The sequence below is a fragment of the Plecotus auritus genome (assembly GCF_963455305.1).
Source record: "Plecotus auritus genome assembly, chromosome: 7".
Lineage (NCBI taxonomy): Eukaryota > Metazoa > Chordata > Mammalia > Chiroptera > Vespertilionidae > Plecotus > Plecotus auritus.
This window is the reverse complement of record NC_137774.1, coordinates 132598242-132623689: the sequence shown is the minus strand read 5'-3', so window position 1 is coordinate 132623689 and position 25448 is coordinate 132598242. Positions and strand designations below refer to the sequence as shown.

General features: G+C 41.0%; 2 protein-coding genes across 2 annotated transcripts; one reads left to right on the top strand and one right to left on the bottom strand.

Moving 5' to 3' along the window:
• Nucleotides 1-4888: 4888 nt before the first annotated feature.
• Nucleotides 4889-6265, bottom strand: LOC308253848 (kinetochore protein Nuf2-like; the record flags this gene model as incomplete). Its single annotated transcript, XM_080679619.1, is given in 2 exon segments — nucleotides 4889-6025; nucleotides 6029-6265. Coding segments are annotated over 2 exon segments (1368 nt in total). The 5' UTR covers nucleotides 6260-6265.
• A 2132-nt stretch (nucleotides 6266-8397) lies between these two features.
• On the top strand, nucleotides 8398-9480 carry SPZ1 (spermatogenic leucine zipper 1; the record flags this gene model as incomplete). Its single annotated transcript, XM_080679630.1, has 1 exon — nucleotides 8398-9480. The coding sequence occupies one exon, from the start codon at nucleotides 8398-8400 to the stop codon at nucleotides 9478-9480; it is 1083 nt and encodes a 360-aa protein (XP_080535756.1).
• Between the last annotated feature and the right edge of the window lie 15968 nt (nucleotides 9481-25448).

Sequence of the window (25448 nt, the reverse complement as noted above, 5' to 3'; positions counted from 1 at the left end):
GAGATGGCTGGAAATGCAGGCACCCTCTTAAAGGGCCAACACACAAAACTTAGTGCGCAGTCACTCACCTTGTGCTCCTATGGAGGCAGGGCAGAGTCGACTAGAGCTATGTCAGCAGAAGCAGGGTTGAGACCTCTGCGGTTAGAGCTCAGAAAGCAAACACCACGGTTTCCCGTGCTGTCATTCCCTCACATTGAGGAGGTCATCTTTCTCAGGGAGTCCTTTGCTATGCAGGTAGTTCTTGCCTGAGGGGAAGACAGTTGTCCCACTCTATTGGAAAACACCTTGCCCCATGGTGTGGAGTTTCTGAGGCCCATTAAGAGACTGAGAATGATAATTAGCCTCCAGGCAGAAACAATTGTCCCACCCTATTGGAAAACCTCTCACCACATCTGAGGACCATTACTTGAGGACTACTTAAGAGTTAATCCAATCAGTCTGCAGGTAGAGACTGGTCTCTGAAGGCTTTGAATATTTGCCTGACCTCATTAGTACAATGTCCTGTACTAGAGATTGAGAGGCATAACAGCTCTATCTAATACACAGTCACAAACCCAAACAGGCAGCCAAAATGGGCAGACAAGAAAACACCACCCCAAGTAAAAGAACAAGAGAACTCTCCAGAAGAACAGATAAATGAAATGTAGATAAGAAATTTACCTTATATAGAGTCCACAATAATGATGGTAAAGAGCTCAACAGCACGAGAAAAAATATAGTAACTATGAAAAGGAACAGTCAGAAATATAGGCTGACATAGCACTAACAAAGAACACATTAGAAGGAATACATAGCAGATTAGGAAACGCTGAGGATCAGATCAGTGTATTAGAAGACAGGGTGGAAAAAATCACTCAATGAGAGAACCAAAAATAAAAAACAATTACAATACAGAAGGACTGCTTAAGGGAGCTGTAGGACAAGGTTTTTTCCCCCTAGACTTGCAATTTCTTTACTAGGGCGCTGTTCTGTAAATGCCCACATAAGGGTGGTATTGAGCCTAATCCAATACTGGGGGGTTGTTCTCTGAAAGACCAAAAGAAAGCACTATTGAGCCTAAACCCATACCAGGGTGCTGTTCTCTGAATGACACAAGAAAGCCCTATTGAGCCTAATCCCTTACTAGGGTGGGGTTCTAAGAATGCCCAAGAGAGTGTGCTATTGAGCCTAATCCCTTACTAGGGTGCTGTTCTCTAAATCACAACAAGAGGGCACCATTGAGCCTAATCCAATACTGGGGTGTTGTTCTCTGAAAGATGGAAAGAGGGCACTATTGAGCCTAATCTCTTACTAGAGTGGGGTTCTGAGAATGCCCAAGAGAGGGTGCTATTGAGCCTAATTCCTAACTATGGTGCTGTTCTGAAAATGCACACAACAGGTGCTATAGAATCTAATATCTTACTAGGGTGCAGTTCTGCGCATGCCCCAAAGAGGGCATTATTGGGCCTAAAAAAAAAAAAAAAAGATGGTTCTGGATATTCTGGATCCCTTAAATTTCCATATGAATTTTAGGATCATCTTGTCAATTTCTGCAAAAGAGGTAGCTGGGATTTTGATAGAGATTGTGTTGAATCTTTAGCTAAATTTGGGGTTTTGCTATCTTAACAATATCAAGTTGGTATATATATATTATTGCTTTTTTACAGAGAGGAAGGGAGAGGGATAGAGAGTTAGAAACATTGATGAGAGAGAAACATCGATCAGCTGCCTCCTGCACACCTCCTACTGGGGATGTGCCTGCAACCAAGGTACATGCCCTTGACCGGAATCGAACCTGGGACCTTTCAGTCCGCAAGCCGACACTCTATCCACTGAGCCAAACCGGTTAGGGTGAATATCAAGTTTTCAAATCCTTCAGCATGAGATGTTTTTCTATTTATTTAAATCTTTAATTTCTTTCAATAATATTTTATAGTTTGCAGAGTGCACTTTTTGTTAAATTTTTCCTACATACAGCCAATTCTGGTTATTTGCAGTACTGGTAAGTTGCTACCAAGCCCAACCAGTATGGCTCAGTGATTGAGCGTTGACCCATGAACCAATAGGTCACCAGTTCAATTCCTGGTCAGGGCACATGCCCGGGTCGCAGGCTCGATCCTCAGTAGGGGTGTGCAGGAGGCAACTGATGAATGTCTCTCTCTCTCCCATCAATGTTTCTCTCTCTCCCTCTCCCTTCTTCTCTCTCTAAAAGAAATAACATGTTTTAGAAAAATGAAGTTGCTAAAGGTATAACTTTAAAAAAATAAAGTTGCTACCAACATTGAATTAGAGAGGACAGAACTACTGCTTCTATGGAAAATACAAAGTTAAATTCTTTTTTAAAAAAATTATTTACTGTTAATCCTCACCCGAGGATATTCTTCCACTGATCTTTTTATTATTTTTTTTACTTTTTATTTTTAGAGAGAGAGTGGAAGAGAGAGGGAAAGAGAGAGAGAAACAACGTTAAATTCTTGTGAACCTCTGGTCACATTTTTGTCAGTCAAAATGCTATTTGTATTATATGTAGGTTTGTTTGCCAGAGTCCTTGTGAAACAAGTTGGTCTCAGCAGGTTACATAACCCTTTTCCTTTTCCTGTGTAACACTTAGCAGATACTGAAAAATTCCTCCACAGTCTCCTGATCTGCAGAGACTGCCTCCCTGCAAGATTAACAAGTTAAGGCAGGAGGCTTGGACTCTTAATTCCAGCTGTCCTCATAACTAGCTGTAACTTTGGGCAAGTCACTTAGAATCTCCACTCTCAAATTCTGAAGAGAATAAGACATTCTGAGAACAGCACCTTATAAAAGAATTAGTTGCAATGGTGCTCTCTTGTGGACATTCTGAAAACAGCACTCCAGTAGGTGAGGAGTTACAATAGGGCCCTCTTGTGGACATTTTTAGAACAGCGCCATAGTAAGGGATTAGTTGCAATAGTGCCCTCTTTCTTTTTATCATTTTAAATGTATTTTTTATTGTTGATAATATTACAGATATCTCCCATTCCTCCCTTTCCCCCCACTCTTCACAGCCCCAACCCACCCCCAGGTCTTCACTACCCTGTTGCCCATGTCCATGGGCTATGTACAGAAGTATATAAATGGATTAGTTGCAATAGTGTCCTCTTGTGTACATTCTGAGAACAGCACCTTAGTAACGGATTAGTTGCAATAGTGCCATCTTGTGGACATTCTGAGAACAGCATGCTAGTAAGGGATTAGTTGCAATAGTGTCCTATTGTGTGGATAAGACTATCTCCATGGTTCCACCCATTCTAGAGTTCAGTATTTTTTTTTTGAAGTTTTATAGTAATTTTAAAGCCCACAGCACCACCTTGTGGCCAAAGAGAAGAGGACATGCTGAGGAAAAGGGTAGTAAACTGTCTAGCTAGCTATATCTATTTTGCTTATTTGAATAAATTTTCACATTTTCAAAAAATTTCTTCCTAAACTGGCTACACAAAAGTGCAATACCACACAGGTCATTATGTTTAAAATCACACCATGCATAGAATCCCTTGTGTACATAAAACTCTAACCCTCAAATAGTCATTAATCAGCTATTATGCTCTGGTAAAAACAAAAACCCCCACCCTAGCCGAAACCGGTTTGGCTCAATGGATAGAGCATCAGCCTGCGGACTGAAGGGTCCCGGGTTCGATTCCGGTCAAGGGCATGTACCTTGGTTGCGGGCACATCCCCAGTGGGAGGTGTGCAGGAGGCAGCTGATTGATGTTTCTCTCTCTCATCGATGTTTCTAGCTCTCTATCCCTCTCCCTTCCTCTCTGTAAAAAATCAATAAAATATATTAAAAATAAAAAACCCACCCTATTTGACAATTAAAACAATTACACAACATAATATTCTAATTATACCAAAAATTTCACTATGTTAAAATAATTATTCATACATTCTTGAGCAAGAAAATAAATGATAGTATTCAATTATAACTCCCAAAATAAAATAAGTATCTATGAGTTCATACGTATAAAACACATAGTTGAATGAATGAATAAATGAATCAATACAGGAAAAGAGACAGCTCTTCTTTAGAAAACAATTCCAATCAATAAATATAAAAGGAATAAGAGAAATAAAATACCTCCATTAGATCACCATTGTAATTGTTACAGGCGAGATCCAGCTCTGTACCCTAAAATTATACTGTATAGGCAAAATTTTGAGGAGAAACAGGATAATTTTATAGACTCAGAATATCTCCCCCATTTTGTTGATTACAAAGGGAAAGGCAGTAACTCTATAGTGGATAAATCTAACAGACATCACTTAATAAAATGAGCAAGGTTAACACGACTAGAAATAAGGCATATTGACATTATGTACTTTTTTTTTTTTTTTTTTTTGGTTCAAATCAAAAAGTTTTATACGAGAAACCAAAAGGGTTGGACACATGAGAACATATGACTTGGCTAAAACATCTGAAAAATTTCAACATATAATATACAAAAACATTTCAAAATCTGCACTGAGTCTATACATTGTTTACAGGGAGAGCTGGGGCTCCTGCCCCCCCAGTTCGTCAGGGACGCGGGCGCCCGCTGGCTCACTCCGCTCCGAGTCTGGCGCTGATGGTGAGCCTCCTCTCCCGTGGCCTGTTCTCTCCTTAGACATTATGTACTTTTTAATATGACATATTTTTTGTTAAGGCAAACTAGATTTGAAGAAAAAATTCTATACAACTTCTTTTTTTGAACAGCTGCATAGCTTTATTATGAGTTAGGAAATGTCCATATTAAATGCATTATCCTACAAACAGTAACCTATGAGTGTACACAAAATGACTATGAGCTAACATTATTTAGTACTTCTGTTACTTCTATTAAATTCAACTTCCAGTTACAAACATTAAACCACACAAGCTATTTACAAACCACCTGCCACATGTGCATCAGGTGGGCAGTGTGGCCATCCTCTTCCTCAGCTCAGCTGCCTTCCGCTCCAGCTCAGCACAGCCCTCCTCGGCCGCCTTCCCAATGCCTTCATGGTATTTCTCCAGAGCCCCGTTCAAGGTCAGAAATATTTCCTGGGACTTCAGTTTCTCCCTCTCCGTGGTATCTTTTAGTTGCTGAATGGCAAATTGAACTTTTTGGATTTCTTGGTTAATGGTGGTTATTCGCTCATACACAGCACCTCTTTTTTCTTGAACTTTATTGCCATCTTCAATGACTGTGCGCTTGTACTGCTTGACGTCCTCGTGCTTGTTGATTTTGAACTGGGCTGTGGCGAGTTTTTCCTTCTTCACGATCATCAGTCTGTGCAAGGAATTCTCTTCTGTCTTCAGTTTCTTCAGTTCTGACTCCCCGCTCTCAATCTGGTCCTCCAAGTTCCGGTTCTCCTTTAAGACGCTGGCCAGGTCCTGTATTTTCTTCTGATATAGCTGCACCTCCAGCTGACAGGAGGGCAGGCCGTCCACCGAGTCGCGGTACACCTCGTACTTCTCCATCACTTCTTGCCTAGAATTTTCAAGCTTCTGGACTGTATCTTTCATTTTTTCTTTATAATTCTTTAACTTCTCTGGGGAATCCACAATTTTGGTTTTCAAACTCTCTTGTACTTCTTTCAAAGAAACCGCTGATAATCTTAGTTCATTCAAATGCTTGGTTCTCTCTAAAATATCGGACTTCTTTTGGGCGTTTCTCTCTTGGGGCAATACCGTTTTCTGCCGGAAGTCCTGGTTCAGCAGCTGCTGCAGCTCCTGGATCTCGTCGGAAAGCTGCTGGAACTCGGCCTGCTCCTCCGCTGGAACAGAATCAAGTTTCTCCAACTTCATTATCGCCTCCTGGTGAGCCACCTTTAGCTGCTGCATTTTGTCCACAGAAGATTTATATTGCCAGAGAAACTCCATGTACGTGTCCCGGCATGCTTCCCTGAAGCGGATGAAGTGGATGATCCCACTCAGAAACCGACTGGTCCGTTCGGCTTTTGGGTACAGAATGCCGGCCGTCTCAAAGCCATTCACCCGGCAGATGGGCAGAAACGAGTTCAGATGCATAAACAGGTGGCTGACGGGTAAGAAGCCTTCCATCTAATGTGGGTGCATGACGTCCGAGTTCACGGGCATCACGAAAAAGTGCTCCAGGCGCGTGCCGTACACGATCTGCAAGGCCCTCAGGTAGATCATGGGCAGGACCTCGGGCTTTGGATTGGGATAAAGATCACTCTTGGAGAGGTTTTTACCATCGGCCCCGGTGAGGATTTTGTTCCGAACATGAGTCACAATCTCAGCTACATTGAATCTGGGGAAAGACAAGCTCTCCATCCTGGGAGTCTCTGGCTAGTCGCTCGGGAGACAAGGAGCCCGCGAGCAGCCACGGGCGGAGCCACCCCCACGGCGCTGACCGTTGTGGCAGTTTCTCTATACAACTTTTCTCTGTGATAATATTAGAAACAGCCTTTTGCTCTTCTTTTTGCATTTATGTTTTGAAAGTGATTAAGCTATGGGAAACTTATTAGATAGCAACTGTAAGACAATCAAAATGTATTTAACTTCCATAGGTATCTCCTGGAAATATGGGTTAATAAGGGAAAGAGGACCACTCTGAATATCTATTAGCATCTACACTAAACTCAAATTTCAATAAAATTAACAGAAATGTTTGAAATTCATTATATATGTAAGGAGGTAGAAAATATTTAAATCCCTTTTTGGTGAAAGGAAAGGAATTCTTTGGCATCTTGATTAAGCTACCTTGAACCAGTTTCCTTAAAAATCAAAGACAATGATAATGTCGGATTTATGTCTAAGAGTAGAAAAAGCTGCAAGCAAAGAGAAAACAACAGAGAATACATTTTCTTTTCAAATATCCATGAAACACACGTGAGCATTGATAACCTATTGGGCCAAAGAGAAAATAAGAATTTCACGAGGTAGAAATATTATATTTTGTGATTACAATGCAATAAAGATAGAAATTAATAATCAAATCAGAAAAAAATTTCTTTGTCCTGGAGATTAAAATATTATCTTAAATGATGGCTTGATTCAAAGGGGAAATGCCAACCAAACGCAAACCTTATGAGATGAAACAAAGCGTAAGCAGTGTAGCCTCTATGGTATCGTTATGTAAATTAGAGAAGGGGCCCCTTCTCTACGTACAAAATAGACCAACGCTGCTGTACCTGTGGAGAGTCAGTCACAGAGCGATGGCTCTGAGCCCCACTGCCTGGAAGACGAGCAAGAGGCTCAGGGAAACTTAAGCAAAGTGAGTTGGTAACTGTGAAAGGAAAAAAAATTTTTTTCCTCTAAAGAAATAAGAGAAAAAACAAACAAACAAACAAAAAACCCGACGAGAGTATGCGTTTTCCCCATGATTGAAAGCAAACTTCTAGTTACTAAAGTCCTTACGAGTAAGATTTTGAAGGCCAAGAAGAAGTCTCACTTAAGGAATAAATGTTCTTTGATTGAACTTAATGTTCTCACTGTCACTTCAGTTACTTTCTATAACCCACTATAGGATCTTAGCTATCTGAAATGCTTAAATTATGCCATTTTAACAAGTTCTTCTGAAAAGCAATGGTTAAAAACTTTTATATCACCTGATGTAAATGACGCAGGGGCAAGCTTACTAAGCCTGTCTTAAAGGAGGCCTGTATTTGAAGCTAAGAAAAGTCCCAATTTGTAAGTGTGCTGTGGAGAACCATTCAAATGCTCTCTTCTTGCTGCAGTAGAATATTTTTGAATGGACTGATTTCTGACATTCCCCTAAAATCACACACACACCAAAAAAAGCAGCACTTTTGGGGGGTCTGTTTTGCAAGGATAATGTTCTTTTGTAGCAGCATCTCTCCTTGAGTGGAAGCAAGAAGGGCTCCAGGTGCTCCGAAGGAATGGGGGATCTCACCAGGCAGGACTTCTCTCAGCCGTGCACTTAGGTGGCAGGGAAACATACTGCAGTTAAGGTTGTGGTTGTGGGTGGTGGGAATGAGGTAGAAGAGTCACTAAATGCAGTTAGAATGAGATGAGATGAATAAAATCCTAGATATCTCTCTGGGGTGAGGTGTAGGATTAGCTCAAGGGTGATTCTGATACATGAGTCACTGGGTAGGGGGTTAAGAGGCTTCAATTGTGACACAAAGGAAACAGAAGCTGCTGCAGTGACAGAATAAAGACCTGGTTGCTAGGGTCAGGGAATAAATGCCAGAGGCCTGCCGGGGAGAGATGGGGCCCTAGGTCCTTTCCAGTCCCCTTTCCCACCCACCCTCCCCCCTAGGTTGTCTGAGATGTCACCTTCCACCTAAACATCATCTACCTGGTTTCAGACTTTAACTCTGGTCTCTGACTTCTGCTTAGTTCCATATTCTCTAACCATTTGTATAGAGGACCATCACCTTCCTGGAATCTCTAAGGGTGTCTTCTTTCCTCGCACCCCGCTCACCAGCTCTATTAACTCAGCTGAGATGGAAGTGCCCTGCTTCTCCAGAACTCCTAAACCTTCTCCCAAACTCAATCGAGACTCTTTGGGCCCTAAGACTGTCATTGCCTTACTTGAAATCGAATCACTTCCCCCTGTCTCCTGGAGTTCTTACTCTTCCTTACATAATAGTTGCCGTCGAGAAACTAAACAACAGACTACAAAGAAGTGTGAAAAATTATTAAAAGACATTAAGGAGACTCTTAAAAACATGAAAAGTTGTGAAAAGAAGATTGCAGAAACAAAAGAATCTTCTGAGGAAACTGATATCGCTGAGGATCTGTCAGAACTGAAAGAAAAAGTCAGAGGACTCGATAAAATAAATAAAGTGCTATTGAAAAGGCTGCTTTTCAAAGAGCAGAGTGCGAAGAAACAGATGATGATATTGGAAAACCAGAGCTCGGACGACATAGTACAAGGTTTGGCAAGGGATGTGGTAAATCATCCAGAAGAAGAAAGAGCTATTAACGAAACGCAGCTAAATAAAGAAAAGGCAGAGCCTGGATTCCATCACGTTCAAGAAGAAAATACCAGACTTAAGAACAACATGGAGCAATTACTACAGGAAGCGGAGCTCTGGAGTGTGCAACATGCTGAGCTGAGTGAGCTAATGAAATTGTACCAGAAATCTCAGCACAACCTAAGAGCAACTCGTGAAAGTAACGGAATCCATTTCCAAATCCGACCGCATAACGTGTGGGCTAATTATGAGCTGGAGGCACAGATGAGAAAACTGAACCATAACACGCATTCCTTGCATGTGATTACAGCTTTGCTGGAGAACGAATGCCAAATCCTACGGCACAGAGTAGAACTTCTCAAGGAACTCCATCGTCAGAAAGACGCAGCTCTGCAAAGGAAGCCAATCCAGGTAAACTGTGAACAGGACAGGAAGGCAGGAAGGTATAAGCAGAATATGCAAGACACGGAAGTTACATTTCAGATCAGAGACAGATTTTATAAAAACCTGGATTCTTGTCGTAATAAGAAAGCTCGTAACAACAGATTCAATCGTTGTCTTGCAAGAGCTCTTCGGAGAAAGAAGAGGCCAGTCAGCAGGCTAAGATAGAAACTACCAAAAGCAGAAGAAAAGGCAATTCTTAAAAAAACTCTAAGACATCCAACTCCAGGCATCATCAATCACCAAACCTAGGGTAGATCTGCTGGTTCAACCAAGAAAAAGCTATGGAACAGAACAAGAAAATTAACACATTATTTATTACCTCAGCAGTTACATAAGTTTGGTCTTCCATGACCATTAGTGTCAACATCAAGTTCCTAACTTGTCATCTTTACAACCAGCTTGTTTTTGTTGTTATTAGATAGAGATCCTATGACACTTTAACCAAAGTAAAAATCAGAATAAAAACCAGGACAAAGAAAAGGGTTTTTTCTTCTTTTTTAATCATTACCTGGGGTGAGGGTGGGGTTCTGGGGGAAAAACTTTGTAACACTTTAATAATGAATTTTTAAACTCACTTTGTAAATGCATTTCCTTTTTTCCTATCATCCATTGAAATGTGGGAAGTACTAAAGTTAAAAAAAAAAAATGCTGACAAAACACCCCTACAGTTTTTCTCTTACAAATTTCTCCATGCCCTGAATCTACTTTTCCCCAATATTCCTCTCAACTAGTGAAGGTAGACATACCAGGCAGAAGAGGGCCCTGGGAGGACACCTGGGCTTGTTTAGAACAGATGTACATCTAGACTTTGTTCTGCAGAGAAGTGGCCTTCCATGCCTTCAGGTGGGTGCAATAGAATTAGCCGAGGCAGAAAGCAGTATCTTCTGTCAAGGGAGCTGGACTTCTAGTTCTAGAAACTAGGGAGCAGATGCATTTCTCTCTCTTCCATTAAGCAAGCGAAAAACCCTGAACATAGGTATAAAATGGACACAAGATTCTGAAAGATGGAGAGAAGGTGAGAGACTTTCCAGTGACCCTGGATTTAAGGAACAGCATGGTGTTGCGTTCCCTGAGTTTTCTTTTTGTCTCTTTCACATCCCGAACTGAGTGCTTGAGCAGCCCACAACCCAGAAATGCCAATTCATTTAGACAAAATATCCCACCCCCCAAAGCCTGCTTTCTCTTGCCAATGGAGGAGAAAAGGGACAGAATGGCCAGACAAATCTTTGAACAAAAGCTGTCCTGCTCTACCTAAACTGCAAGGAAAATGCCATGCCTCCATCCTTACCCCCATTATCAAATACTTAGTGGAGAGCCTAGACTTTCATCATTGCCTGGTGGTAACGAGGCACTCCTCCCCCTTTCTTCTGGGGTGGGGCAGAGGAGACGGGGTGGGGGGAGGGCTGAAGTTCTACCACAAATTGATGGTAACAAGGTACTCCTCCCCAACCCTCTCCCCCCAGTAGGGTGGAATGTCAGTGGAGACCACATGGGTAGCCTAGATTTCTATACCCCTCCCCTGCTGACACAGCACCAGAGGAAGCCTGATAAAACAGAAGATTTAAATAAGACACAGGGTCTCATAACATAATGCCCAGATGTCTAGGATACATAGACAAAAATTACAATCATACTAATAAAATCTCAACTTGAATGAGAAAAGACAGCAGATGCCAACAATGGCATCACACAGATGTTGGAATTATATGCCAAGGATTTTAAAGCAGTCAGAAAAACTGGCTCTTCAAATTTCATAAAAGGCATAAACCGACAGATTCAAGAAACTGAGTGAACTTTAAAAAGTATAAATTCAAAGAAGTTCAAGGCACTCATGATCAAATTTCTGAAACCTACAAAGTAAAATTCTTGAAAGCAGAAAAGACTCATTAGATGTAAAGGAACAATGACCCAAATATCAGCAAATTTCTCATCAGAAATTATGGAGGCCAGAGGAAATGAACATTTTTCAAGAACTGAAAAGGTTTCATTGAGCAATTACAAACACACTTGAAACAAATGAAAAAAATAGAAGGCCTCAGTAAAGAAACAAAAAACACAAAGAAGAAACAAATGGAAATTGTAGAATGGAAAAAAAAAAGTAAAATAAACTCACTGGATGCATGCAATAGTGGAATGGTGATATCAAAGGAAAGGTTCCATGAACTTGAAGATAGAACAATAGGAACTTCCCATTCTTTTGTAAAAAAAAAATTTTTTTTAAATTGATTTCAGAGAGGAAGGGGAAGGAAAAGACAGAAACATCAATGATGAGAGAGAAAATCATAGATCGGCTGCCTCCCACATGCCCCCTATTGGGGATTGAGCTCATAACCTGGCCATGTGCCCTGAGCAGGAATCAAAACTTGACCTCCTGGTTCATAGGTCAACACTCTACCACTGAGCTTGCTGGCTAGGCAAAATTTCCCATTCTGAACAACAGAGAAAATAGGCTGGGGGGTGGGGTGGGATGGGGGGAAGAGTCTCAAGAACCTATAGAACAAGCATGTCAAACTCAAAGGCTAACACCGGCCAAATAAATGAGGCATATGGCCCCGTGGGCCATGAGTTTGACATGCTTGCTGTAGAATATTAACAAAGCTCTAATATTGATGTTTTCAGAGTTCTCCCCCCAAAAAGAGTATAATGTGAGTAAAAAAGTGTTCAGTGAAAAACTGGCTCTCCAAATTTAGAAAAAGGCATAAACCTACAGATTCAAGAAACTGAGTGAACTTTAAAAAGTATAAATTCAAAGAAGTTCAAGGCACTCATGATCAAATTTCTGAAACCTACAAAGTAAAATTTTTTTAAAAAAATATATTTTATTGATTTTTTACAGAGAGGAAGGGAGAGGGATAGAGAGTTAGAAACATCAATGAGAGAGAAACATCGATCAGCTGCCTCCTGCACACCTCCCACTGGGGATGTGCCCGCAACCAAGGTACGTGCTCTTGACCGGAATCGAACCTGGGACCCTTCAGTCTGCAGGCTGACGCTCTATCCACTGAGCCAAACTGGTTTTGGCTAAAGTAAAATTCTTGAAAGCAGAAAAGACTCATTAGATGTAAAGGAACAATGACCCAAATATCAGCAAATTTCTCATCAGAAATCATGGAGGCCAGAAGGAAATGAACATTTTTCAAGAACTGAAAATAATGTCAACCCAGAATTGTTTACCCAGTGAAAATATCTTTTAGGAATGAAGGTGAAATCAATATAGTCTCAGATAGAAGAAAACTGAGAGAATTTGTCACTATGTATTTTTTGGGAGAGCCCATTTGGTTACATAACTAATGTTCATTTTCCCCCCTTCAAAAAAATGAATGATTCCTTTATCCTCAGACTTTGCCCTATTACGTTTCCAAGTAAGAGTTTCAAATAAGAGGTGCTTAACTGAATGAAATGAGCAAAACTGCTGAACAAAGCAGTCACTTCTTGCAGTTGAGCTTGTTGGTAGGCATTACCTGAACAAATTCTGTCAGTGTCATTTATCAGTCAAATGTTAAAGGGCTATCTCTCCAATTTCTAAACTGTGCACTGAGTCTGCCTGGGTACCACAATAAACTCACAAGGGAACTGCAGAATTCTAAAAAATTTTTAAAGAAGCACAGCAATATGCAACGCTTGTTGCACACAATCCAAACTCAAGGTAGTCATAGTTTTGACGTGAATTAGATTGTACACAGCACCATACCCAGAAGTGAAATTTCCAATGTTAGGAACTCAGTCACAGGTCACATCTATTTGAAAGTAATTGGGAAATAAGGTTTTTAGCTTGGCAACCATGTTGCCCAGGAGGAGACAGAACTGATTTTGGAACGCTGTGAAATGTAGACAAAATATTTGTGTATTTCTGCACAGTTAGGGCATTTTTGAACACATTTTTTAGTAACTTGAGATCCTGGACTAAAAGCAAGCTCTAGAAGATAATTTACAATTATATAGATAATGAGAATTCAAAAGTCTTACCTAACTTTGGAGATGGTTGTTTACATTTAAAGTTGGGGTGAGGATGGGACTTTGAAGATGTCTCTGGTTGTAAAGCTGGTGATCTGGACTTGCCCAGTCCCTGGAGAGATTTATTTACATTATTAAAGGGTTAGAATGAGGACCCAGGATTCTTTATATATTGTCATCAAGGAGCAGAGGTGTTTTCTTTTCCTTTTCCCTTTAGATGGGGAGGACAGCTGCCTTTCTTTTCTCCATAAATGCCTACATTCTTCTTAGTAGTCTTCATTTACAGTACACATGCAGTTGCATGTAGGGTGACAAATAGTTCTCATAGCCCAGCCGTGGGCAAACTACGGCCCGCGGGCCGGATCCGGCCCGTTCGGCTGTTCTATCCGGCCCGCGGAGCCCAAAGAGCGGAGGGTTCTCTTGCTATCCCCTCTGCTCCTTCACCAGCAGCAGTGTTAACATGGCAACGTCGGAAACACGGCCGCAGCTCCTTCTTCTGAGTGGGCGGATTTATATCCGCCCATTCAGTAGAAGGAACAACCTCTCAATCTTCCAGAGGCTCCTTGTAATGCCCGTGGACGCGTCCCCCGACATCACCCTGGGAATGTGTAGACACGTTATCGTGGTGATGTAGGGAGACACGCCCCTGGAGAGCACAGTATCAGAGCATTAGCTAAAAAGGAGACCAACAACACTGCTCCCACTGAAGTTGATGTTTTAAAGACCAAAAACCTTTCAACCCAGTCTACATTGCCATCTACATCTACGTCCCGGGCATAATTTGGAAGTTGCACTAAAGAAAATGTTTAATTTACTGTTTACACATTTTGTTCTTTTCTATTTGTTTTAGTTTTAAATTATTTTATTATATTTAAGTTTAATTTGAAAGGCTTTTGTACCTTTCCTTTGTTAGGCAATTTTATTTTGCCTTTGCCATCTTCAATATAAGGTATTGTGCTATGATTCCTCCATTTTTTGAAGTTTCAAATTATAATAGTTAGTGTTTACATTCTTCTTGTTAAAATGTTTGAAATGAATAAAACTATTGAAATAATAATAATAAAAAAAAGACCGTACCCTTTTATGTAATGATGTTTACTTTGAATTTATATTAGTTCACACAAACACTCCATCCATGCTTTTGTTCTGGCCCTCCGGTCCAGTTTAAGAACCCATTGTGGCCCTCGAGTCAAAAAGTTTGCCCACCCCTGTCATAGTCTCTCTACAGGGGTAGGAATTAGAACAACAGGAACCAGCACTATTATCATCTTTACTAGTGGCTCGGTGCACAGGTCTGTGCACATTGAAAGGAAATTAATTAGAAGAAATATTTTAACATTGCTATTAGCCCTTTCTCTATAATAGAAGTGTCAGAGATGAAAGAAAATTAGTAAAATGTATATGAAAATAATATATAAATTGATTATTAAAAAAACAATAACATGATATAAGAACAACAAAGACATATAAAAACAAAAACATAATATAAAAATGACACTGATAAAAACAATGATTGATAAATTGATTAAACTTATTCTAATATCTCCCTGTATACCACATTACGAGTAAAAACATTTTCAGAGTGCTTGACTAATTTCCCTTGTGATGAAGTATTTACAACTTTAACTTTAACGTCACATGTTCTTCGAACTCGAGAGAAAGCAACATATAATTGACCATGTCCGAAAACAGGATCAGGTAGGAATATTCCTAGTCTGTCTAGAGTTTGTCCTTGTGGTTTATATATTAACTAGAGGCCCAGTGCATGAATTCATGCATGGGTGGGTCCCTCTGGGTGGCCTGCAGGGATTGGAAAACCCGCAGTCCAGCGCTGCCTGCAGCTCCTACCTGCTGCTCCCCCTCATCCCGGCCCCACTGTGCCTGCTGCAGGCTCTCGCCCAAATTAGTCCTGATAGGGAGAGGCTCGTGCTGCCACAGCAGCACTCGCCCGCCATGAGCCTTGTGTCTGGCATCCTCCCAAGGAGAGTGGCCTGCAGAATCGGGCTGAAACTGGCTCTTCGACATCCCTCAAAGGGTCCTAGATTGCAAGAGAGCACAGGCCAGGCTGAGGGACCCCACTGGTGCATGATGGGGCCGGGGAGGGACTGCAGGAAGGATCCAGGGTGTGTCCGGCCCATCTTGCTTAGTCCTGATTGGCCGGACCCCAGCAGCAAGCTAACCTACCGGTTAGAGCATCTGCTCCTGGTAGTCAGTGCACGTCACAGCGAGCAGTTGAGCATCCTTAGCATATCATTAGCATATTATGCTTTGATTGGTTGTTCTGGCATTCAGTCTATTTGCATATTACCCTTTTATTATATAGGATAGTCATTGCAAATGCTGGCATCACGGGAAACTATCTTCCAATTAATTTAAATGGGAGGCCAGTGTCAGATGGGGACAAATCAATTCTTGGAATCAGAACAACCTCTCCTTCTGCAGATCCTGTTAATATTTTAACTTTGATTATGTTAGGTCACAATCTTTTGATAACAAATCTAGTACCATTACAAATATCCCATTTACTATTAAGATTTCTCAGTAGCATGATGATTGCACCTACTTTCAATTTTAATTTATGATATGGCATTCCTGAAGGAGTCATACTATTAAAAAATTTGATGGGAAAATTTTCCTTTTCGGCATCATCATCTATTGAATTGAAGGAATCATCACTCAAATGGTACATTGTGCCAATAGTTGGCCTTCAGAAATATTCTGTCCATGATGCCACTTTCTTTCAGCTTCAGAATGTCAACAAAAACAACCAAATTCATAATCGACAATGACAGATCGAAACACACGTCTGTGATTGGCGCCAGCATGCGCGAGTCAATGTTTATTTTTAAATTGCCAGTGCATGTTATATGTACCAGCCGGTTGGTCGGTCGGTCAGATGGTCGGACATACATACGGTCAGTCACTTAGACTTTTATATATATAGATTATTTTTAATCCTCACCCAAGGATATGTTTCTATTTTAGAGAGATGGAGATGGGGAGAGAGAGGGAAACATCTATGTGAGAGTGAAACATCAATTGGTTGTCTCCCACTTATACTTGTGTCCCAACAGGGGATTGGACCCACAACCTGGGTATGTATCCTGACCAGGAATCAAACCAGTGAACCTTTGGTGTATGGGATGATGCTCCAACTAACTGAGTCACACCAGCCAGGGCACACACTTATTATTATGTAAATGAAGGGAACCAAAGTTTTGTCATCCTGAAGCAGCTTTTGGGATATTTATTTATTTTTTTGTTGTTTTTTGTTTTTGGACTTTCTTTTTTTTTTTTTAATTGTTTGAAGTATTACAAATAGTAGTACATATGTCTCCTTTTTTTCCCCCCATTGGCCTCCCCCCGGTCTTCCCTTCCCCCCCAGTACATGCCTTTACCTGCCCCCTACCCCCAGTGTCTTGTATCCATTAGTTATGCTTATATATGCATGCGTACAAGTGGGATATTTATTTTTAAGCTATTAAGAAACAAGACTCAGAAAGAACCTTTGACCCTCTTCCCTTTCCTGCCTAATAGATTCAGAGGAGAAACATGCTTCAGAAAGAAGATCTTAGGATGCCACCTTAGCCTAATTTGAATTAAGAATCTATATATATAAAAGGCTAAGTGACCATCTGACCAGCTGGTACACATGACACGCACTGACCACCAGGGGGCAGATGCTCAACGCAGGAGCTGCTGAGCTGTGGTGACTTGGCAGCGGCAGTTCTCAGGTGACGCACCCCAGAACCAGAGAGGAGGGAATGTGGCCCGGCTTCCTTTCAATGTGCACGAATCCAGGCACTGAATGGTAAATAAGAGGGCTTCAGGCAGGTGGGTGCCTATTAACTAGATGCTCACTGTGTCCCACTGTTTCTGAGTTGTCTAGCAAGAATTTTCCTACCTGTAATTGCCCATTCTCACTTCTGCAACCTAATATTCCATTCTCTACCCTTCTCCTCTGTCCAAAAATGTCTTGTATATATACCCAATGTTGCCTCACTGTCTTTGAAATTTTTATGCCTATGTGAATTCCCATGAACACTTTTCAAAATGATTTTCTCCTTTTAATCTGTTAATTTGATTATTTTCCCAGCCTAGAAGAATTTAGAAGATGGGAGGAAAATATTAACATTTTAATCCCCCACATAAATAATAATAATGTCTCTGATCTAAAAACCTCATTATGCAGTCAGGACAAAGATGAATATTAAAATCCCAACAAAGATGAGTACAATCCCCACCATAGGTTCTTTTTTTAAAAAATTTCTTTATTGATTAAGGTATTATGTATGTGTCCTCATCCCTCCATTATACCCCCAACCACTCTCCCCCCCCTCATGCCTTCACCCCCCTGGTTTTCGTGTCCATTGGTTAGGCTTATATTCATGCATACAAGTCCTTTCATTGATATCTCCCCCTTACCACCACCCTCCCCTACCTTCCCTCTGAGGTTTGGCAGTCTGATCGGTGCTTCTCTACCTCTGGATCTGTCCCTGTTCATAAGTTTATGTTCATTATATTCCACAAAGGAGTGAGATCATGTGGTATTTATCTTTCTCTGACTGGCTTATTTCACTTAGCATAATGCTCTCCAGTTCCATCTATGCTGCTGCAAATGGTAAGAACTCCTTTTTTTAATGCAGCGTAGTATTCCATTGTGTAGATGTACCACAGTTTTTTAATCCACTCATCTGCTGATGGGCACTTAGGCTGTTTTCAAATCTTAGCTGTGGTAAATTGTGCTGCTATGAACATAAGGGTGCATATATCCTTTCTGATTGGTGTTACTAGTTTCTTGGGATATATTCCTATAAGTGGAATCACTGGGTCAAATGGGAGTTCCATTTTTAGTTTTTTGAGGAAACTCCATACTGTCTTCCACAGTGGCTGCACCAGTCTGCATTCCCACCAGCAGTGCAAATGAGTTCCTTTTTCTCCGCATCCTTGCCAACACTTGCCGTTTGTTGATTTGCTGATGATAGCCATTCTGACAGGTGTGAGATGAAACCGCATTGTTGTTTTGATTTGCATCTCTCAGATAATTAGTGACCTTGAGCATGTTTTCATATGTCTCTTGGCCTTCCTTCTGTCCTCCTTCGAAAAGTGTCTATTTAGGTCCTTTGCCCATTTTTTGATTGGATTGTTCATCTTCCTTTTGTTAAGTTGTATGAGTTCCCTGTAAATGTTGGAGATTAAACCCTTATCGGTGATGACATTGGCAAATATGTTCTCCCATGCAGTGGGCTTTCTTGTTGTTTTGTTGATGATTTCTTTTGCTGTGCAAAAGCCTTTTATTTTGATGTAGTCCCATTTGTTTATTTTCTCTTTAATTTCCATTGCCCTAGGAGCCGTATCGGTGAAGAAGTTCCTTCGACATATGTCTGAGATTTCGCTGCCTGTGAATTCCTTTAGTATTTTTATGGTTTCCGGTCTTATGTTTAAGTCCTTTATCCATTTTGAGTTTATTTTTGTGTATGGTGTAAGTTGGTGGTCTAGTTTCATTTTTTTACATGTATCTGTCCAATTTTCCCAACACCATTTGTTGAAGAGACTGTCTTCACTCCATTGTATGTTCATACCTCCTTTGTCAAATATTAATTGGGCATAGTGGTTTGGGTTGATTTCTGGGTTCTCTCTATTCTATTCCATTGATCTATATGTCTGTTCTTGTGCCAGTACCAGGCTGTTTTAAGAACAGTGGCTTTGTAATACAGCTTCATATCTGGTATTGAGATCCCACCTACTTTGTTCTTCTTTCTCAGGATTGCTGTGGCTATTTGGGGACTTTTTTTATTCCAGATGAATTTTTTGAAAGTTCGTTGTAGGTCTGTGAAATATGCCATTGGTATTTTAATGGGGATTGCATTGAATCTGTAGATTGTTTTGGGTAGTATGGACATTTTGATGATGTTGATTCTACCAATCCATGAACTCGGTATGTTCTTCCATCTGTTTATGTCTTCCTCTATCTCTTTTTCAGTGTCCTGTAGTTTTTCGCATATAGGTTTTTTACCTCCTTAGTTTAGTTTATTCCTAGGTATCTTAATTTTTTTGGTGCGATGGTAAATGGGATTGCTTTTTTAGTCTCTCTTTTTATAAGTTCACTATTGGTGTAAAGAAATGCCATAGATTTCTTGGCATTCATTTTGTATCCTGCTACACTGCCGAATTTATTTATTAAGTCTATTAGTTTTTTGATGGAGTCTTTTAGGGTATTCTATGTACAATATCATGTCATCTGTGAATAAGGACAGCTTTACTTCTTCTTTTCCAATTTGGATGCCTTTTATTTCTTCTTCTTGTCTGATCGCAATGGCTAGTATTTCCAGTACTATGTTGAACAGGAGTGGTGAGAGTGGGCATCCCTGTCTTGTTCCTGTTCTTAGGGGAAATGGTTTTAGTTTTTGTTCATTGAGTATGTTGTTGGCTGTGGGTTTTTCATATATGGCTTTTATTATGTTGAGGTATGATCTTTCTATTCCCACCTTGATGAGAGTTTTTATCAAGAAGCGGTGTTGGATTTTGTCAAATGCTTTTTCTGTGTCAATTGAAATGATTATGTGATTTTTATCTCTCAATTTGTTTATGTGATGTATCACATTTATTGATTTGCAGATATTGTACCATCCTTGCATCTCCGCGATAAATCCTACTTGGTCATGATGTATGATCTTTCTGATGTATTGCTGGATCTGATTTGCTAGAATTTTGTTGAAGTTTGGCATCTATGTTCATGAGGGATATTGGCCTATAATTCTCTTTCATTGTGTTGTCTTTATCTGGTTTTGGTATTAGGGTGATGCTGGCTTCATAGAATGAGCTTGGAAGTGTTCCTTCCTCTTGAATTTTTTGGAATAGTCTGAGGAGGATATGTGTTAGTTCTTCCTTGAATGTTTGGTAAAACTCCCCTGTGAAGCCGTCTGGCCCCGGGCTTTTGTTTGCTGGGAGCTTTTTGATGACTGCTTCAATTTCATCCATAGTTATCGGCCTATTGAGATTTTTAGAATCTTCCTGATTGAGTTTTGGAAGGTTATATTTTTCTATGAATATGTCCATTTCCTCCAGGTTGTCTAGTTTGTTGGAATAAAGCTGTTCATAGTATTTTTTTAAATTTAATAAATCTTTATTGTTCAGATTATTACAATTGTTCCTCTTTTTTTCCTCCCCCGACACTGTCCTCATCCATAGGTGTACGATTTTTGTCCAGTCTCTTCCTGCACCCCCCACACCCCTTTACCCCTGAGAATTGTCAGTCCACTCCCTTCCTATGCCCCTGATTCTATTATATTCACCAGTTTATTCTGTTCATCAGGTTTTTAATTCACTTGATTTTTAGGTTCGCTTGTTGATAGATATGTATTTGTTGTTCATAATTTTTCTCTTTACTTTTTTCTTCTTCCTCTTCTTTAAGAATACCTTTCAGCATTTCATATAATACTGGTTTGGTGGTGATGAACTCCTTCAGCTTTTTCTTATCTGTGAAGCTCTTTATCTGCCCTTCAATTCTGAATGATAGCTTTGCTGGGTAGAGTAATCTTGGTTGTAGGTTCTTGCTATTCATCATATTGAAAATTTCTTGCCACTCCCGTCTGGCCTGCATAGTTTCTGTTGAGAAGTCAGCTGACAGTCGTATGGGTGCTCCCTTGTAGGTAATTAACTGTTTTTCTCTTGCTGCTTTTAATATTCTTTGTCTTTTGCCCTTGGCATTTTAATTATGATGTGTCTTGGTGTGGTCCTCTTTGGATTCCTTTTGTTTGGGGTTCTGTGGGCTTCCTGGGCTTGTAAGTCTATTTCTTTCACCAGGTGGGGGAAGTTTTCGGTCATTATTTCTTCAAATAGGTTTTCAGTATCTTGCTCTCTCTCTTCTTCTGGCACCCCCATAATTCTGATGTTGGTACGCTTGAAGTTGTCCCAGAGTCTTCTTACATTATCTTCAACTTTTTGGATTTTTTTTTTTGCTTTTTGCTTTTTCGGTTGAGTGTTTTTTGCTTCTTTGTATTTCAATTCTTTGACTTGATTCTTGTGTTGCTCTATTCTGTTTCTGGGTCTCTGTATAATATTTTTTATTTCAGTCAGTGTATGTTTAATTTCTAGTTGGTCCTTTTTCATATCTTCGAGGGTCTCGTTATATTTATCGGCCTTTTCTAGGATATTCTTAAAAAGTCTTATAACCGTGGTTTTGAATTCTATATCCAGTCGTTTGTTTTCCTCCATTTCTTTCGTTTGTGATCTGATTCTTTGACCCCGCATTTTCACTGATTCCCTGAGTTGGTAAGGTAGATATTTGTGCTAGGTTTCCAATATGGCCCAGTGGGTCTGCTTCCCCAGTTAACCTGAGGTGGACACTCTTGGTGCACCCCTTTGTGGACTGTGTGTACAGCCTTGTTGTAATTAAGTCTTTATTGTTGTTGGTATCACTGGGAAGAATTGACCTCCGGGCCAGTTGGCTGTAAGGATCAGCTGTGTCTATGCTGGGAGAAGTTCGGTGCTGGAGACAGCCTTATAGGATTAGACTTGCCAAATTGCAATAGCCTCTGTACTCAGCTTGGATGGGGTGGAGTCTCAGTCTTGGCTTCCCGTCAGCCTTGCCCTTGCGCGCATGTGCGCTTTCAGTCCTCCGCCTTCCCCGGCTCCCAAGTATCCGCCCGAGAGTCCAGACTCCCCCCACAAGAGCGTGGGTCCCCAGGGGCTTGCCTGGAACTGGGGTTCACTGCAGTCAGAACTGGGGCTCAGTGCAGTCAGGATCCTCTGACTCCCTTCCACTAGGGAAAGCCTGTGGCAACCTCCGCAGCCTTTGTGCGCACTGGCCCGCGTGCGCCTTCAGACTTCTGCCTTTCCCAGCTCGAGTCTCCGCCCGAGAGTCCAGACTCCCCCCGTAAGAGCGTGGGTCCCCAGGGGTTCGCCCGGAACTGGGGTTCAGTGCAGTCAGAACTGGGGTTCAGTGCAGTCGGAGGCTTCCTTCCCCCTTCTGCCAGAGAAAGTCAGCCAGGCTCTCAGCCGCCCTTCCTCTCTGCATGCACAAAGCCCCTTTGCCGTACCTCCAATTCTCTGTGAGCTTTTCTCTTTCCTTCTAGTTGTAGAATTTTCACTCAGCCAGCTTTCCTGTGGTTCTGGATGGTGTCCGTTCTATCTTTTAGTTGTAGTTTTGAAATTGTTGTGCGAGGCAGCAGTTTAGGTGTTTACCTATGCCGCCATCTTGGTTTCTCCCTAATTATGATGTGTCTTGGTGTGGTCCTCTTTGGATTCCTTTTGTTTGGGGTTCTGTGTGCTTCTTGGACTTGTAAGTCTATTTCTTTCACCAGGTGGGGGAAGTTTTCTGTCATTATTTCTTCAAATAGGTTTTCAGTATCTTGCTCTCTCTCTTCTTCTGGCACCCCCATAATTCTGATGTTGGTACACTTGAAGTTGTCCCAGAGGCTCCTTACACTATCTTCATATTTTTGGACTCTTTTTTCTTTTTGCTTTTCCAGTTGAGTGCTTTTTGCTTCTTTGTATTTCAAATCTTTGACTTGATTCTTGCGATCCTCTAGTCTGCTGTTAGATCTCTGTATAATATTTTTTATTTCAGTTAGTGTATGCTTAATTTCTAGTTGGTCCTTTTTCATATCCTCAAGGGTTTCGCTAAATTTATCAGCCTTTTCTAGAAAATTCTTGAAAAACCTTATAACAGTGGTTTTGAACTCTATATCCAGTCATTTGCTTTCCTCCATTTCTTTCATTTGTGATCTGTTTCTTTGTCTCCGCATTTTGGCTGCTTCCCTGAGTTGATAGAGTGGCTTTGTGTGCTAGATGTCCTATAAGGCCCAGTGGCTCAGCCTCCCCAGTTACCTGAGGTGGACACTATTGGTGAACTCCTTTGTGGGCTGTGTGCACAGTCTTGTTGTAGTTAAGCCTTGATTGTTGTTGGTATCACTGGGAGGAACTGACCTCCAGGCCAATTGGCTGTGAGGATCAGCTGTGTCTACGCTGGGAGAACTTCTGTGCTGAAGACACCCTTATGAGACAGGACTTGCAAAAGCCTCTGTGCTCAGCTTGGATGGGGCGGAGTCTCAGGGCAGAGCAGACAGCATTGGTTTCCTGTCAGCCCTGCCCTAATAGGCCCCTGTGTCTCAGTGTCCGGTGGTAATTGCTGCAAGCACCTCTGAGAGAAAGCCGCCCTTGAATTCCACCCACTGCCAGACAGTCCAGTTTCACCCCAAATGAGTCTGGATCCCCAGAGTCTCGCCCGGAACTGGAGTTCAGTGCAGTCTGGAGCTTTTGTCTCCCTCCCGCTTGAGAAAGCCAGCTGCGTACTCAGTTGCTTGCCCTCTCCGCGTGCGTGCCTCAGTACCTCTGCCTTCTGCAGTTCCTCTGAGTCTCAGTGTGCTTTTCTCTTTCCTGTCAGTCCAGTTTCACCCTGTATGAGTCTGGGTCCCCAGAGTCTCACCCAGAACTGGAGTTCAGCGTGGTCGGGAGCTTTTGTCTTCCTCCTGCTTGAGAAAGCCAGCCAGCGCACTCAGTTGCCAGTCCTCTCCTCGTGCGCATCTCAGTACCTCAGCCTCCTGCAGCTCCTCTGAGTCTCAGTGTGCTTTTCTCTTTCCTTCTAGTTGTAGAATTTCCACTCATCCAGCCTTCCTGTGGTTCTGGATGATGTCTGTTTTGTCTTTTAGTTGTAGTTTTGAAATTGTTGTGCAAGGCAGCAGTTTAGGTGTTTACCTATGCCGCCATCTTGGTTTCTCTGTTCATAGTATTTTTTAATGATCATTTGTATTTCTGTGGGGTCTGTTGTTATTTCGCCTCTCTCATTTCTAATTTTGTTTATTTGAGTCCTCTCTCTTTGCTTCTTGGCGAGCCTGGCTAAAGGTTCATCAATCTTATTTATCCTTTCAAAGAACCAGCTCTTGGTTTCATTGATCTTTTGTATTGTTTTTTTGGTCTCTATGTCATTTACTTCTGCACTGATCTTTATTATCTCCTTCCTTCTGCTCACTCTGGGCTTTTCTTATTGCTCTCTTTCTAATTCTTTGAGTTGTAGAGTTAGATGATTTACTACCATTTTTTCTTGCTTTTTGAGGTAGGCCTGTAGAGCTATGAACTTCCGTCTCAGGACTGCTTTCATTGTGTCCCATAGATTTTGGATTGTTGTGTTTTTGTTGTCATTAGTTTCCTGCATGCTTTTAATTTCTTCTTTGATCTCATTGGTAACCCATCATTATTTAATAGCATGCTATTCAGCTTCCAAGTGTTTGATATTTTGGATTGTTTTTATTGTAGTTCATTTCAAATTTTATGGCATTGTGGTCTGAGAAGATGCTTGGTATGATTTCAATCTTCTTGAATTTGGGGAAACTTTGCTTGTGACCCAATATGTGGCCTATTTTTGAAAATGTCCCATGTGCACTTGAGAAGAACGTATATTCCGTGGCTTTGGGATGCAATGTTCTGAAGATGTCAGTTAAGTCCATCTGATCTAGTGAGTCATTTAGGATTGCTGTGTCTTTGCTGATTTTTTGTCTAGAGGATTTATCCAGTGATGTCAGTGGTATATTAAAGTTCCCTACTATGATTGTATTGTTGTTGATCTCCCCCTTGATATCTTCCAGGAGTTTTTTTTTATGTATTTGGGTGCTCCTGCATTGGGTGCATATATGTTTATCAGGGTTATATCCTGTTGTTGTATCAATCCCTTTAGTATTATGAAGTGGCCTCCTCTTGTTATTGCCTTCACTTTGAGGTCTATTTTGTCATATATAAGTATTGCTACCCCAGCTTTTTTTTTCATTTCCATTTGCCTAAAAGATATTTTTCCATCCCTTCACTTTCAATCTGTGTGAGTCCCTTGTTCTGAGGTGGGTCTCTTGTAGACAGCATATATATGGGTTGTGTTTTTTTATCCATTCAGCCACTCGATGTCTTTTGATTGGAGCATTTAGACCATTTATGTTTAAAGTTATTACTGAAAGGTGCTTGTTTGTAGTCATATCTATTTTTGCGTCTGTGTTCCTTCTTACCTTTTTATTTCTTCTTTTTTACAGTATTCCTTTTAGCATTTCTTGCATTGCTGCTTTGGTGGTGATAAACTCCCTTAGCCTTTTTTTGTCTGCGAAGCTCCTGATTTTCCTTCAATTTTGATGGATAGTCTTGTTGGATAGAGTATTCTTGGATTCAGTCCTTTGCTTTGCAACACTTTGTATACC